Raw genomic sequence first — 17,277 nt, forward strand, 5'->3', positions numbered from 1 at the left:
GAGGGCTCTGAGTGCCACCTCTGGCATGCGTGCCATAGGTTCGCCACCACTGTCCTAGGGGGACACTGAAGGTATAATACAAGGTTTTCTATTTCAGTGAAGGTATATGAAATTTTCTCAAAGGAAAAAAAGGGTTAGTTTACACATCTGAGAGAGCTCAGGAAGCATCAAAGTCATGAATAATCTGGTCTCCGGGCTGATATTGGATATACTACAAAAAGATCTGGAAATTTTCAAAAGATTCCAAAAAGAATTGAATTAAACCTCCCACATTTCAAAATGAAGACTCATTTTATTCAACTGTTTCCCAGAGTGGTTGATTCTTGTTTTAATTAAAACAATCTACACTGATACGTTCCTTAAGAAAACATGCTAAACCCAGGATTTAAAAAGCTACTTTAGATACGTAAGTGGACAGTCCCTGCTCCGCCCCATACAATTAGGTTAATTTTACTATTAAAACTACTACTGAAAAAATCTGTTTGAAAAACAACATTTTCAATATGTTTTATTTCTCATGAACTTAATTATAGCGGCAGTGAGTACCTGCTGAAAGTCCTGAAGGAGTGGGCTGGGGACAGATTATCTTGGATCAAGGAAAAGAAAGAAAAGTGAACAGAGTTTTTGACAACAAGGATGTCACCTTAAATTCTACAAACCTGAAGATGGACGGCTCTCAGAGTTATAACTGCTCTTCCTTATTAACTTCTTGCCTGTTGCGGGTCTTTGGACATGTGACCTACTGCAAAGAAAAACATAGTGCAACATTAATGAAAACAATTACATAAGATGTCCTGTGGAACAATAGTTAGAAGGGGCGTTGTCTTACCTGAACGGCTTTTCTCAGCATGATGATGGAGAATATGTGATTTACATATACTGTATAGTTCAAATCTTTCTCAGCCTCAAAATCACTGGGCCAGTTGTTACTTACCCATTCCAAACTTCTCTTCATGATTTGAACAAGAAAAAATATACAGGTAGCAGGGGCAAACTGGGGAGTAGTATTGAACCAAATTTACCCTGCTTACATAGCTTACTTTAGCTTCTATTATTTGCATTTTTTAAGGGGAAAAGTAGCCACCAGCGCTAATCCTCTGCTGTGATAAACAGATTGTTACACTTGTTGGAGGATCAAACATAAATCTACCCATAAATAAAAGACAGATTTTCTCAAACAGAAAAAAGATGAAGAAATTTAAAAATCAAAATAAGAAATAAGCAATTAACGTTGTTTTGCTTTTGTGCCTTTGAGTCAGTTTTGACTTCTGACGATTGCCTGGACTAGTCCCTGAAGTTTTCTTGGGAAAGTTTTTGCAAGTGGTTTGCCATTTCCTTCTTCCTAAGGCAGAGTGTGACCAGACCAAGGTGACCCAGTTGGTTTTGTGCCTCAGGTACCTCCAGAGTTTTAGCCTAACACTTAACCATTATACCAAATTGGCTCTCTAACTTTAGTCTTAAAAAGTACAAAGTTCACTACTCTCATGAAATTCATGCACTTTGGTGATACAAAGTCTATGCCAAAAACTATTATTTTGATTTAGATTATACTCATGCATGCATTTCAATGTTATTCCCTTTACGGTAAGCAAAACTATGCAAAGCACAGAAGAGAGTAAAAAATGTTGAGAAAAAGAAACTGGAGGCAATAAAAGATAATCTAACTAAATCAACTTTATACTAACAAGATTTACCCTAATTCTGTGTACTTTCTACTACTGCACCCTATCTTTGCTTTCAAATATGAATACACTAAAGATATTACTATAGAAATTTACACATAGGTGTACAATGTTATTTATACTAGACTCAATATAATCCAACTCAAATTAGTATTTCATAATTAAATGGAAATAGTTATGCAGGGAAAACATTAACATAGGAAACCAGTATTCTCTTTAAAATAGTAAAAGATTGTTCAGGACTGGTATATACCAGTGTGATTGTAAAATAATAGTGTTGATATCATGAGATATTTATAAAGTATAAAGCAATCTGCAGGGAACCATTATAAATTCTGAGTTAAAAAATGGAAAACCACACCACAGAGGAGGTAGGCCTTTTGTAAATGCACTGCTTTGTTCACACAGTTGTACTAAATATTAAATAAGCAAACCTTGGCTTCAGTTTTCTCTGTGTGTAAGATGAGCATGAAATGCTGGCTCTTTCCCAATGTTTCTTAGAACTAGCCTGTTTGGGGCTTGATTTCCTGCTTTCAAAAACTTCCTGGTCTATAAAAGATAATTCACAGAATATAGTTACAGTCATAGTTAATTGCAATATGCAGTTAAAGGAGCTCCAGGGAATGACATAAACATCTAAAACACATCCTTGGCATTCGTAAGACATATTAGGAGAATATAATGAGTCCAAAACCAGAAAAAATACATGGAATCTGATTGGATTTCCCAATTTAATTACATTTGGATATAGAAGGGGAATTCTTGAGAATCAGCTGTGGAAATGTTGGTTTCAGTGGCCACAGAGGTGCTGGTTCAAATTACAACTTCTCTGCATCTGCTTTCAGCTGAGCAGGAAGGTGAGAGAGATTGCCAGTAATTAATCAAATATATAAGAGAAGAATAAGCTTATTCCCAGAGGCATCCGCAGAAACTAATGCTTTTGTCAAAATGATGATAGTGGAATTGCACCATTGTGCTGGAAACATTGCCCTTTTCATACGTGAATGTGACATCACACAAAGATACATGCAGGGAGTTTGCAACACAACTGCTTTTTTCATTTGCCCTGATCCAGTAATGCCTGCACAGCAATGCCAACAATGTCACTTCATGAGTGTGCAAAGACCAGTTCCAACCTTTGATTTACTAAATCACTATGAAGTGGATTGTCCTTGTTGCTAGAACCAAACAATCCTACCTTACTTGGGAGCAATCTCCTTATGGTTTATGTAAAATGTACTTTGGAGGTTTATCTCATTTGTGAGGAGCAATGAAACTAAGAGCATATATACTGGTAGCAGCTTCTTTATGACCCAACCTTAAAGAAATCAATATTGTACCAAGAACTGAACGTATTGTGAGATCAAAACACAGAAAATACTTTGAATACATAAAAAGTCTCAAATGGAAAGTATGTTTATTCATAATTTCATGTATTTCTAAGTCTATTCTAAAAAAATACCAAAATTTATTAGTAAATAATAAAAATGAAGATAAAAATTAGGGGGCTCTGAAAACAACTGGCCCTAGAGTAGGAAGTTGAGATGCAGTTGCAAATGCATGGACACATTTTTTTAAACTGAGTAGTACTTTAACACTTCCTTCCTCTTCCAGAACTAGGATTTTCATGAAAGAGCCACTGCTATCACATACAAAGATTTCTGGAGAAAGGATTTATTTCTTATCACTCTCTCACCATAGAACATTTTAGTTCAAAACCTTTATGCTCTCTCTTTCATTATGGTGGTGGACAGGACATGTGGGAATCTAAAAGTTCCCACCCTCATTAGCGCATCACACAGCACTCCAAGGGATTTTAGAGCCTGCAAGTTATTTTTCCCTCTCCTTACTACAAGGAAGATAAATTTAAATTCTTCCTGAGAGATTGACATAAACCCTACAATTATGGTATTAAATATGAAATCCTATAAATCCTGTTGTTTTCAAAAGAGTTTATGGCTAATACCCTTCCAGGATTATGTCATTTAACCTGAGCCACTGCCCTACCATGGAGTCATAATTTTAAATTCTCAATAAAGTAGGACGAGAATAAAATAACCTTTCTTTTAAATATAAAAGTTTTCACTTATATTTTGTGTAACATGGGACAGTAATTAGATGTCCTCCAAATAGTTTTGATTTCACCTGCTAACAATCACAACCAAAATGGCTAACATAAGACATTCTGGAAACTATAGTTTAAACCAGGGGTCTTCAAACTTGGCCCTTTTATGACTTGTGGACTTCAACTCCCAGAATTCCTCAGCCATGCTGGCTGAGGAATTCTGGGAGTTGAAGTCCACAAGTCATAAAAGGGCCAAGTTTGAAGACCCCTGGTTTAAAACATCAAGTTTCCTGCTCTTGCAAGACATTTTAAAACAATTGTACATCTGACTAACTAGAAAACAACAGTCCAATTTTACCTTTAAAACTGCCGGTTCTCTCCATTTGTTTGAGGCTGCTATTTGCAAATTGAGGCTTCAACACCTGATCTTTGAAATGATTTTGCTGTTTGATGATCTCAGTCTTTTTATTGCCTTCAAAAGTTCCCAGATCATTGCTCATATTTTCATCTGTCTGCTCCTCATACGTGCTATTATTCTTACAGTAACAGGGTCCAGTATCGTAGGCTTCTTTGAAAAAATCATGTTCTTGACAAAAAAAGAACCGATGGGTATTTTCACCCCGAAATCTTTTGGACTTATTGAGATAGTTCAAATAAAAATAATATTTAGCCAAAATGCCATCACTATGGCTGAAATCTAATGGGAATGTATTGCTGCAAAGTGGTTTCTCATGACCATCCCCTTTAACAGTTGCAGTGAGGAATTCTTCAGCACCAAATGCTGATTTGAGGCCAGTTGCAGAAATATTATCATTTATAGAGCTTTGCTCATTTTTGGAGACGATACAAGGCTTATGGACTACCCGGTCATCCCTGATCTGGTGAGGCCTAGCTAGCAAAATGCAGTCACTATTGCTCTTATTCATGCTTTTGTGATTCAAAGAGTCTGAGTCCTCTTTATAAGTATTATTTACTTTATAAGTATTATTTTCTGAAGGCTTCAGTAATGAACCCTCCGAACTGCTCTTAATTTGCATAACTGAATATTCCAATAGAGATATTAATTCTGCATCTTTTTGATATGTATCGCAACTATTTTTGTTAAAATTGACTTCCTGTTTATTTTTCCTCCCTTTAAAGATCTTGTCCATTTCCAGCGTTTGCTGTAATTTAGATTCATTTCTCTGGTCTGAGGCTCTCTCTAGAGGTGGAATATCTGACACCTGATCCCTCAGCCTATCTTTTTCTACTGTAGACTTGAAATGAAAATGGATATTTTCATTTGTAGACTTTTCATGGTTGCTTTTTATGGAATTCCGTCTTCCACTAAAATCTTCATATTTTGGATTCTGGGTAAAACTCTTGCATTTATATTCTTGAATATCCAAGGTTTCCATTCCTGAATTCCATTCTTCGTAGCTGTCAAGCATTATTTTGAAGGTAAATTCATCTTCCGGCATAGATGAACTGAAATATTTCGTAATAGTTGGATTGTCAAAGTTAGCACTTTTATAATTTTTGCTGTCCATAGTTGTCCACTTTAAATTATTTTCTGTCCACTCTTCATCTGAACTGTCGCTGAGTGGAACCCAAAAATAGTTTTCATTTTTATGCTTGGCTGGCTGGCTGGAATTTGAAATAAGGCTTGCAGGACATGATGTATTATTAGTTACCAAAGTCCCGGGAGTTTCTTGTTCAAAATTCTCTGAATTATTTTCAAAGGCTACAGAGCTTTTTAAAATATTTGCATATAACAGCTTTGGATCAAAAGTGTCAGGCTTTTTATTTATGCCATCTTTGCCCCTGTTACTTTGAACCATCTTTTTTAATATGCAGTGATCCCAGACAGGTTGATTACTTTCCTGAATGCTATCCCCAATGGGAGACTGATCAAGAAACAATTCTGTCCAATTTACATGTTTGAGTTTTTGAATCTCAGGGATGCTACATTCCCTATGTAGTTCGTTATCTGATCCTGAAATACATGTATTCTTTAAGCATTTTCTTTCTGCAAGACCAGCTGTGGCTCTTGCTGTTTCTTCCTTTCTTAGAGAGGTCACTTCAGGGAGATTCCCAATAGTTGAAGGCTTTTTTCCATTTACTGTTTTGCTGGGTTCTTCAAAGCCCATCTTAGTATCTGTTGTAAAATTCAACAAACAACTTCTAGACTGTATGGAATTGTTATTATCTGCTGCATAAGGCACTATTTTTCCATAGCAAGATATAGGAGTAAATGATACAGAGATTTCAGGAACAGTATCACCAACAGATGGGTATAGTATGTTCTGAGACGGATATTCCATCTGTAGAAATAAAAAATATGCACATTAAAGCTGTTTTATCTGAAGATGAAAACTATTGCTGAGCCTAAACAGTTAAATATTGGAGCTCTCAAATCTTGTCTCCCATAAATCCTTTGAGTTTACATACCCTGGCTTACCTTGTTACCTTAGTAGCTGCTACATAGTTATTGCTACTACTACTTCCCTTCCAAAGAATGCTTTTGCCTGGCATCCTATCCCTACTGCTGGGGTATAAGACAGAAAAAAAACCTCACACACTAGATGCTTTACCAGCAAATAAGGGGAAAAAAAGGAAATAATGAATTTAATTCTCTAACTCCTCTGACAATTTAAATTTTAAATGATTAAGGAAAACAGGGCCCTCTCTTGGAAGTTAGATTGATATAAGTTATAATTAAAATCACACTTTATTAAGAAAAGGAAAAAAGGACAAGCAAAAAATTATTATTTATTTTAGGTAGTCACAAACAATCAATGTTTCAGGAAATTAAAACAAAAAAAATCAGTGCTCTTAAATCCACAAATAGTACTTAAAGGAATCTGCTATAAAAAAAACTATAAAGGAGAAGATAATCTCGTGATAAATCACAAGTTGAACTGCTTGCCAGAGATCTCAAGAGGCATCAAACATACAACAGCTGAGCTTGCATAGTTCCTTTTTGATTCAGCTTTACTTGGGCTTAGTTTTTGATTTTCTGGAAAGTCCAAGCTAAATTCAGCAGCTGAAGAAAAATTTCAACCTTTTGCTTCCCTTCACTCACAAAATAGCATACCTGTTTTTCTCCCGTAGAAATATTTCCTGCCATCTCATGCAAAGACAAGCAAATATCTCTCCCTAGGAGTGAAGAAGTTGAAGATTTGACTCAGTATCATATATGACAAACTACATGTCACCTCAGTGTTGGCAGAAACTCAAGAGTGCCTGTCATTTACACTAGTCAGTATCTGAGAGAGAGGTAAATGACAGAACATCACACTCTGATGTAAAGTTCACTGATTTTGTACATGTGTTGTGACATTGCACACAAACACCTAAGGATCACACCTTGTGCTGTAATGTCAGGATACACATTTATCATGTTGAAGAAACCTTCAGATGCTACAGATCCCCATGGCTGTGAAATCCATGAATATGGGACTGAGGGCTTGCTTGCACATTCACAGCAGGTATAGATACCGATATTTCACATAATTACATTTGGTTCAAACTAATAAGGCTGCACCTCTCAGAAGTTAAGATAGCAAAAAATGCTCTATTATAATCTCTGCAAAATACCATAAATCCTCATCTTATTTACATAAAACAATGAAGTCCATCTTCCTGAACCAATGGGCACATATGGAATAAGTGGATGTGGCCAGTTATGCATTTTGAAAAAGTGGGATGGAGAAACATGCCTAACAGCACACTGAGGTCAAGTCTTCAAAAATCATTCAAAATAATTTAGTCAACAAATGCAGGACACAGATTTCTAATCACAAAGTTGCTGAAACAAAGCACAACAAAATATAACATTTAAATTGCTCAGTTTTTTTTTTAGAGAAACAGGACTTATAAATGACCGAGCATTTATAAATAGATAGATAGATAGATAGATAGATAGATAGATAGATAGATAGATAGATAGATAGATAGATAGATAGATAGATAGATAGATAGATAGATAGATAGATGACTGAGGATTAAAAGAGCAAAATTATAGCTAGAAGCATCTATAGGAGAAGAACAAATAAAGATGGCAGTCACACCTGTGTGATTAAAACCTCAGGTTTTCTTTGTGTGTGGCACATCTGACTGAATCAATAGAACACCCTGTTGTCACACACGAAATGAGTTCGCCATCATTCAACAAGCCAGAACCGGTGGTATCTGAACAAGCCCTGATGACATAAAAATGACAAGCATGTAACGATATCATGACACAAATATTGAACTTACATACATGCACCCCTGCCCTCCTTTCTACTCCTTTTCCACCCGCAGCTGTAGAGGCAGGATAGGGATAAGCAGTAGAAAAGGCACGTTTTCTGCCCTGTTCTCTGCCAGCCCCTATATGGGCCGATAGTGCTGGAGGTTGAAACATTCAGGATGCACATATGAATGTTCCTGAGATCAGGATCCTGACTTGAGCAATCTGTAGATTTTATAACTATTGATTCGGGACAGACCATAAAACATACTAATTCTAACCTTGCTGATTTTAAGTCTCCAGTTTAGAGGAGGGAGAAAACATCTTATGAAGCGCCCGAGTCTTATTTCTCAGAGTCACAGAGAATGTGATAACAAAGCATTCTTATGTCATGCTAGCTCCTTCTAAGTTACCAGGGAAAAAAAAGGGAGGGATAAGGCTTGAGATGTCAGTTTGATCTAGAGCAGCGGTTCTCAACCTATGGGTCGCGATCCCATTTGGGGTCGATCGACCATTTCACGGGGGTCTCCAAGCAAGGCTGTCCGCCATTTTTTTCCCCCTTTTCGGCGGGTGCCTTACCTCCCTTGGGCTGGGCCAGCTGGTGGTNGGCCTGCTCCGTCTCTGCCGCTTGCCAGCTACGCCTCGGCCGGCGCAGGGGGCGGAACCACGCATGCGCGGTGCTCCCGGGCAGGGAAAGTCCTCGACTTACGACCGGTTGGGTAGTCCTCGACTTACGACCGGTTTAGTCCTCGACTTACGACCGGTTTAGTCCTCGACTTACGACAGGTTGGGGGTCGCGGCATTAAAAAGGTTGAGAACCACTGATCTAGAGCCAGCTTGGTCAAGTGGTTAAGGCACCTAGCAGGAAAGCAGGAGACCATGAGTTCAAGTCCTGCCTTAGCCATGAAAGCCAGTCGGGTGGGTTTGGGCCAGTCACTCTTTCTCAGTCCAACCCATCTCACAGGATTGATGTTGTGAGGAAAATAGGAAGGTGTGTTGGATATGTTCACATCCTTGAGTTGTTGTTGTTGTTTTTTTTAAAAAAGGGGGTTATAAATAAAATGTCTCTCTGGAAAATTTGGCAGCCTAGTTCGGATTTCGGCCTGACAACCTAGACCAGGGGTAGTCAACCTTGGCTCTTTTATGACTCGTGGACTTCAACTCCCAGAATTCCTGAGCCAGCATGGCTGGCTCAGGAATTCTGGGAGTTGAAGTCCACGAGTCATAAAAGAGCCAAGGTTGACTACCCCTGACCTAGACAAACCCTCTCTCCAACCATGAGCCTGGGCTACGAGTAGTAAAACCCACCTCCTCCATCGGCAGCACGCTCCTAACCAGGTTCCAAAAGCAAAGGAAAATGCGAGCCTCCCTTGCGCGGATTGGTTGCAGTTTTCGCGGCGTCCTCAAGAAGGCTACACAGGTTGGGCCGACCTCTCTCTCTTACACACACACATACACACACACACACACACACACACACACACACTCTTTCTCTCCTTTGAAAGAATAAAGGTGAAGAAGAGGCGCCAAAACTGAAGGAGCCGCTGGGAAGTTTTCGCTAACACCAGCCGTGGGAAATGTGTACTCCGCCATCCCCGTGGCAACCGCCGAGGGTGGAGCCAGCTGCCGAGGGAAAAGGGTGGAGATGCCGGCTCCCTTCTCCGTTGCCGAGAGCGTCTGAACCTGGCTGAGGAATTCTGGGAGTTGAAGTCCACAAGTCTTAAAATTGCCAAGGTTGAGAACACCTGTGACATAAGTAATGACAACAGTAAGCGTATCAGATGAATGTTGAGCGTGTGTTTTTCAATAGGCTTCGCTTTCGGCTGCCGCCTGTATCTCCTTATCCCTTTTTTTTCCAAGTCCTGGAAACTTTCTTCAAAATAAACAGGCTTCCAGCTGCTACACTACAGGGACAAGCCAAACTTTCCTTGCGTGAGCACACGATTGCACTAGGGGGCGCTGTCGGATTCAGAGAAAGAAAAAGACCTATTTTTTTTCTGTCCGCGGGAAAGTTCGGAAGGAATTGCGCCGTGTTCTCCCTCGCGCGCTTCCTGCGTAAGCTTGGCTCTGAATGGCGGAACACGCGCGGTTTGCGCACAGCAGGTTCCCTGCACCTGGCAGTTTGAGAGTTTGGGAGCCCCACGAAGACAGCGCGATTGGACACACACACACACACAAACACACACACAAACACACACCCTTCCCCCCCCCCCGTTGACTTGTTGCTGCCCCAGAATGATAATGACATGATGCCATTTGGAGATTCTGGGGAAATGATTGGAGATTTTATTGATTAAAAGTAGGCTGCATCAACTGTCATCAGATAATAAAATTAATGCCAGGTGTAAGGCTATATAAAAATGTATTGCCTGATGTATTTGGCTGCCTGGTTATCAAGATAAGGACAGCAAAGTGGTCCCTCTGGGTTTCCTTTTTTATTTACTAAAATTAGGCCAAAATGGGAGGTGGAGGTTGAGGAATGGGGACCCTGGATAGTTGCTTGATTAGTCCATCCTAAAGGCACTACTGTTCCCTGTCATCTCCGCATAGATCAGTGTTTCTCAACCTTGACAATTTTAAGGCATGTGGACTTCAACTCCCAGAATTCCACAGCCAGCAATGCTGGCTGTGGAATTCTGGGAGTTGAAGTCCACATGCCTTAAAATTGTCAAGGTTGAGAAACACTGGCATAGAAGAAACAAGCAAGTAAAACAAACACTTCATTCTCATGTCCTCTTAATGGATTAAAAAGATTTATCCCATAATGCGTCTTTGCCTTTGATTCCAATTAAAGTTGTCCTTAGCTATTCCAGATTTAAATTAGAATACAGATAGTCTTCAACTTACAACCATTCATTTAGCAACTAGTTGAAGTTATAACACACTGAAAAAAGTGAGTTTGACCATTTTTCACACTTATGACTGTTGCAGCATCCGCATGGTCATGTGGTGTACATTCAAAGGCTTGACAACTGACTCATATGTATGCCCCCCCTGGCCAAGCCCCCCCACCCCCCAAGGTCAACTGCAACCCTGATGCAGCCCTCAATGAAATCAAGTTTGACACCCCTGCTCTAGACATTTGGACATCAGCTTCAAGATTCACTGGGTACCAGCCTTCTGCTGAGGCATCTGTCTTCAGAATGCTGACTGGTGCTTTCTGACTGTTTGAAAGATCCCACAAGAAAGCTATAAATATAAAAGCCACACTTCTCTGTGCATTAATGATTCACCTGTGGAGATGGTTACCAGCATCAAATTTCTGGGCAGGCAGTTAACAAGTAGGCTGGCTTGGTCGCTCAACAGTGAGACACCGGTGAAGCGGGCACAGCAGCACTTGTATTTTCTGCGTCACATGAGAAAAGTACATCTTCCTTCCCGTCTTTACCACTTTCTACAGAGGGACGATCGAGAGCATCCTGTCATACAGCATCAGTCTGGTTTAGAAGCATCACTGCTTCAGACAGGAAGGGGGTGCAGAGAGTGGTGAAGATGGCTGAAAAGATTATTGGTAGTTCCCTCCCATCCAGGACATAGCACAGAAGCGTTGCTTGAGCAGGGTCCGTAAGATTGTCTGGGACACTACAAATCCTCTTCACGACCTGTTTTCCTTGTTACCTTCTGGAAGGAAGTGGTATCCGAAGCAGAACATCCAGATTCAGTCACAGTTTTGTTCCATACAGTATTAACCTTGTGAAATCTAAAGCTTCCTCCTTCCGTTTTGTATTCAAGATGGACAGTGATTAATATTTATGTTACTTATATGTAAGGGTCTATGTCTATACATGTTGTATACACTGCAGCATGTTTAAATGTGTGTTATGTATGTGCGCACAGTAAAACATGACAATAAAGATCTATCTATCTATCTATCTATCTATCTATCTATCTATCTATCTATCTATCTATCAATGCATGACTTTAGAGCTGTTTGGACAAAGTATTAGATTAGATTTTTTAAATCTTGACTGAATGTAGAGATGTATAGAGATCTTGGAGAAGGAATGCACAATTATATTCTGGGAGGCCAAAAATGTGAGAAACTCAAGATTTGATTCTCTTTGGTGTTAAGAGGGAGAGAAGGAAAAATGCTGTTAGGCCTTCAAGCTTGTTATTATAGCCTCTATCAATAACAATTCTAGTATTTTTGCAGTATCTATTTCCTGTCCTACCTCAAATTCCTGATTTCAAGTGATTTCAGTATTAGTCCTGTGTTTAGAAAATTAGTACTCTCTCAAGAAAGCACTATCCTTGTGTTGCACAGATTTAATAAAAAAAAATTGGGACCTGCCGACTATGTATTGCTCATTCTGTCCTCCATGAGCACATTTCATCTTTTTCATTGCTTCTGCTGATGACTTTATGTGCCTGAAACTTTGTTTTCATTAATTTCTGTCATTATTGTCTGACTTTATTGACAACATACAGCACTAGTCAAAGGACCAGTCATTAAGTCTCCTTTTTCAGCACCATCATATTTAAACATGAGTCTATAAGCCCATGGTGACTCTTTTCAATGTATTTTTTATTAGGGAGTCTTATCATTACATTAACATATAAAACAGTCAAGATGTAGACATAGAAATGTTAAATTCACTTTACAAAGATAAGGCTCAAGTTTACAGGTTTACATTTCCCGCCCTACCCATGCCAGGAATTCTTGCCCATTTGCATTTCAGAGAAATAATCCCTATTTAATTCTTCCCAGAGTTTGTGTTTATAAATATTAAACAAACCACAAAATATACGTCAAGTACAGAATGTTCTACAATATAGTCCAAGCACAAACAGAAATACACAATACTGCACCTACGAACTCTTCATATGCCATCTCTGGTACTTCCAGTTCTGGAGACAAGACTTCTCTGATTTATGTAAATATTCTTCAGTCTTTTCTCATGTCTAGAATCTAGAAAAGAGCCCTCACAATTTGATTGATATATCTCTATCCCTTCATGTACATGCACGTGCCATTCACTGTATACATATCCTTATTGCACAGTTTATTCTCTGAGGTAACTGGTTCCTCAAGCAATTCAATCTTTCCCAGATCAAATTAACTACTACTAACAAAGGTTTCTAATGATTTTGGAGCAATAGTACGTGGACAAGACTACATTTTAGAATCCAGGATCTATAAAGAGCTTGGTATAAATACCCAGAGGACCAAGACAAGAGTTTGGATTTATTGCTATTATAATATTTGCAATATCTATATAGTCTACTTTTATAACTATCTCTAGGGTTACTGTTATTTTGGTTTAGAAAACCACAATCGATGCTTCCTGACTGGGTTTTGATTCAGATCAAAGTTTCAAACAGGAGTTAAATATGCACCAAATAATAAATAGAATTTTTCTTAGCAATGAAATAATTAAGGAAGAGCTCAAAAACACACTGAAGATAAAATGGTTTCAGTCATAAAAACATTTCATATATTTACTTATGATTGAAAAGATTGCCCTAAAAAAACCTACAAGTATTTACTTTTTAGATGATGTAATACATGAAAGGGAAATTACCCAAGATTTTCAACTAGCCAATTATATAAAAAAAAGAAATCTAGTTTAAAACTTGTCTCCTGATCCAGTTGCTCTTAGCAACTGTGAGAACTCCAGAAAATGAACTATTCCAAATCAGCTCATAATTTCTTCTAGAGTGCATACATATTCTTTTATACAAATTACAAACACAATCTGATTTTTAATTAAGCACATGGGAATTACATGGGAGTTAGTTAGAAAGGTTTATATATTAGAAAGTAGATGAAATATGGATTAGGTTTTGTTGCAATATTTGTAATAGGAAATGTAAATAAAAATATTTTTAAAAAAATTAACTTTAAGTTTAAAATGTACTTTAAGTACTTCATACATTTACTCAATTATTTAAAAAAATAATTTATTATTTTGTAATAATAGATAACAATTCTAAAACTTTAATAGAACAAGAATGCTTTGGGAGCTTCCTTGAAACAAAAGGCTGTAATCTTATTAATCTCGAACAAGGATCTAAACTGAACATATTTCTAAGGAAACAAGTGTAGGACTGTGTGTAAATATCGCTGGTGTAGTTAGGAAAGGGGAAAGAGTGGAATTTTGTCTCATGAAATACAGATTGGCAAATATGCTATTCAGTTTAGTTCTTCTGCTTCTACCTCCATACATTTGAAAATTGGGCATGTGGAAATGTTGATCTTCTCTAAATACATGAGATTTTAGTCACATCCTCTTAAAAGAGCTTGGAGTTTTACACAGGCACAAAATCTCCATCAAGACAACAAAGATACACCACTGTCAAAAGGACTTTTTATAAATAAATCATGTGCATCCATTGTTAATTACACCAGGTAAGAAAGCATGCTTAAAAATAATGGCATGAAATTGTGACTCTGGGATTTATCGTAATGAAAAATAATGAATATACTCAGAAATTAACTTTTTTCAGGTGTCTGAAATTCACAGAGGTTTTTCACAGAAACTTCTATCTTTGGAAACAGGTTAATTTTTTAATTGTTATGTATTTTAGTAAGTTTAGCTTTATTTTTTTTAAAAAACAAAAATCACCATTTCTCTGTAACTTACAATCATGTACACTCAATTCAAAATTTCTAAATCTCCCTCAAAACTGTATTTGCACTACTTTGCAAAAAAAAAAAAAACTTTCATGAGTGCATCAAAGTAAAAATCCAAATTTCCATCTTGAGAAAATGATATCCCGCTCTTCAGTTTCAGAACAGGTTCTGCAATATGGTACTATACATTATACTGGTCATGTATCTGCTGTTTAATATTAATATTCCTCAGAGACATGAGGAATATGCAGGACAGGTTCAACCGACAGGAGAGAATGCTTAACCATTTCTGCATCCACTAATTTTTTTCTGCAAATACCCTTCCGAGCTGATTGTGCATACAGAAAAAAAACAATGTACAAAGAAAGGGGTATCTTCTCCTCCCATGGAATTCTCACCTGTAAATCACGGTTACACTGATTTATCCTAATGTGTAGTTCTTCCGAAACTTGTTAATCAGTCTTTCCATATACTGTAGATCAGACATGCCTGTTTTCCATCTGAATTATTCACCTTGTGCATATCTTGAAGAATATTAGTCTTTTTTAAAAATGCTTTAAAAATTCATGTTATGTCCTTGTGCATTTATTCATCTGTACACTTAAATATTTTCAGAAATTGCATTTGCTAAAAATTTACCAAAATTTGTAAAGACATAAAAATATTTTTAAATGAAAAAAATCAATCAAACAAAAAAATAATAAAACCCGAGCAATCGGTGGGTACTTATATAGGCATTGGTTAGTAGATATTGTTTTACTAAGGAATATATTCAAAAGCATCTTCTTCTATTTGTAGTAAATGCTTAAAATTAGGATATCATGGCTTGATATGGTAGAAATGATAGCTTTCTCTTCAGCTTAATTACTGATAAAAACAGGAAAGCAAATAAAAACAAAGACTGCTTTTTGGTTACTTAAAGGCCACTACTACATCAATTATTCAATTATGAAAAGTAAATGTAAGAATTTTGAAGTTATCGTCTATCAAAATAAAGAACTAATTGAAGATAACCTGCAGGATGTTTATGAGCACCTAACTACTGACTAAAATTCACTAGTTTTGAATATAGCCCTTAGTTTTGCACGTTTTTTTATGTTTAAGAGCTGCCAAACAAATGGCTAATGAAGTCTACTTTGCAGGCTATCCACTGTCTGAGAGGACAGTAATATTCAATGTGAAACTGTTGAAACTCTGGTGTCTGGCGAATTTCATGGAGGAAGGAGATGTCAAGGTCTGATTCCAGAAGGACAAGTAGTAGAGGGAAAACTACAAGCAATACCCCAAGCCCAACAAAAAGAAATCTGGAAAAACTCTTCACAGCAGCATTTACCTTCAAGTTACCCATCAAAAAGTCATAGCTCCACCTAAGTGCTTTCCGGGCTTCCTTCAACTCTTCCTCCTCTGCAACCAAAAATGCATTTTCATCCGCCTCCAGTTCCTCAAATGAATCTGTATCTTCTTTCCCATTTTCTGCCCTTGGAGAAGTTTGAAAGAGAAGGTCTATCTCCTCATCGTTAACAGGAGTGGGGAGCAAGCTGGTGCTTGGACTGTAGATCAATTCTGAAATTATTAAAGGCTCCTCTTTGATTTTCTCACCCTCCTCAACTGAAAGATCTGAACCATCATCTGTTTCTTTAGTTGGAGAGCTTGATATCACAGGGAGAGAAATGTCATCTTCTTTCGGCAGCTGGATTCCTGTAAAATGGCACTTTTAGATTCTCAAACTTACATTTCAAGGAGATAAAACTATAGACAAAACATAAACAACTGCAGAAAAAACTGCTTGCAATTTAACCATTAACTGGTTTATATTAAGTGAAGGGGACTTCTTCCTAGCTCAGCAAGCTAATTGTAACTCGTTACCATTACTCATTTTACTACAAAATCCATATTTTTTTAAAAAAAATAAAAATCTGCATTTTGTAAACCTGAAATGAAAATCTTCGGTTATTTCATTGCACAGAACTATATTGCATGATTCTGAAGCCATGATAAAATACTGTACTTGCATTATCAGACACGTGTATAATGTGTGTTTATGATACATTATGATGTATCATAATCTATTAATAGACTATTGATGAGAAAATACAGATTGATGGGAAATACTGGTTATCACGTAATTCTATTTCTCAAGATATAATATTAATCAATATTACAAGGATGTCATAAGTGACAAAATGCATTATAGTATGTAAGACAGTTTGATGGAATGAACTAACTGGAGGAAAAGGTTTTCATTACTCCTAATATGGTTAAACTACAAATTGCATCATTTGCATCAACTTTGTGTAATGATACCAATATACAAATCATGCAGCTGATAGTATAATTTGAATCAATTTGTGTAAACAGCAGTGTGCAACTAGCATAAATCACAACAAATGATATTAACTAATTGAATATAAAGTAATTATCCATACAAATTTTTATCTACTGTTAATGTGTGAAATTGACGTTTTGCTGTTTTAACAGTTATGCAGTTATGCTTATGCCATTTAACAGTTATGCTTATGCCATTTAGCTTCAAAGTTAGCAGCTCTAAATTAAAAGAGTTCTCTATGTAAATTTGCAACAAACACTAATTTTTTGTACAGTCTTCTAAAATTATACAACTCCATTTAGAGTCCAGTTTTATTTAATTACTTTTTTGTGTGGGTGAACTGAAATGAGGTTTATTTTTCAATGCAAAAAAACAGATAAGAATGAATATAAGCCTAAACTCTTAGAACTAAAGATA

At 37.2% G+C, this 17,277-nt stretch overlaps 2 protein-coding genes across 2 annotated transcripts in view; both read right to left on the reverse strand.

Annotated features, from left to right (window-relative positions):
* Positions 1-5,287: 5,287 nt before the first annotated feature.
* Positions 5,288-9,395, reverse strand: LOC107284442. The gene is made up of 5 exons (XM_015812499.1): positions 9,269-9,395; positions 7,800-7,931; positions 6,824-6,885; positions 5,480-6,050; positions 5,288-5,373 (listed from the first exon to the last, which is right to left on the reverse strand). Exons 3-5 carry the CDS (start codon positions 6,854-6,856, stop codon positions 5,288-5,290), a joined length of 690 nt encoding a protein of 229 aa, XP_015667985.1. The 5' UTR covers positions 6,857-6,885; positions 7,800-7,931; positions 9,269-9,395.
* A 6,029-nt stretch (positions 9,396-15,424) lies between these two features.
* The window catches only part of FRMD3 (FERM domain containing 3), an 81,067-nt gene continuing 79,214 nt past the window's right edge, over positions 15,425-17,277 (reverse strand). The window contains exon 14 of the mRNA XM_015812504.1: positions 15,425-16,232. Within this exon, the coding sequence (XP_015667990.1) occupies positions 15,634-16,232 (599 nt within the window). The 3' untranslated portion in view covers positions 15,425-15,633. The remainder of the gene's footprint in view (positions 16,233-17,277) is intronic.

The sequence above is a fragment of the Protobothrops mucrosquamatus genome, unplaced genomic scaffold (genome assembly GCF_001527695.2).
Source record: "Protobothrops mucrosquamatus isolate PMUCROS unplaced genomic scaffold, P.Mucros_1.0 scaffold91, whole genome shotgun sequence".
Lineage (NCBI taxonomy): Eukaryota > Metazoa > Chordata > Lepidosauria > Squamata > Viperidae > Protobothrops > Protobothrops mucrosquamatus.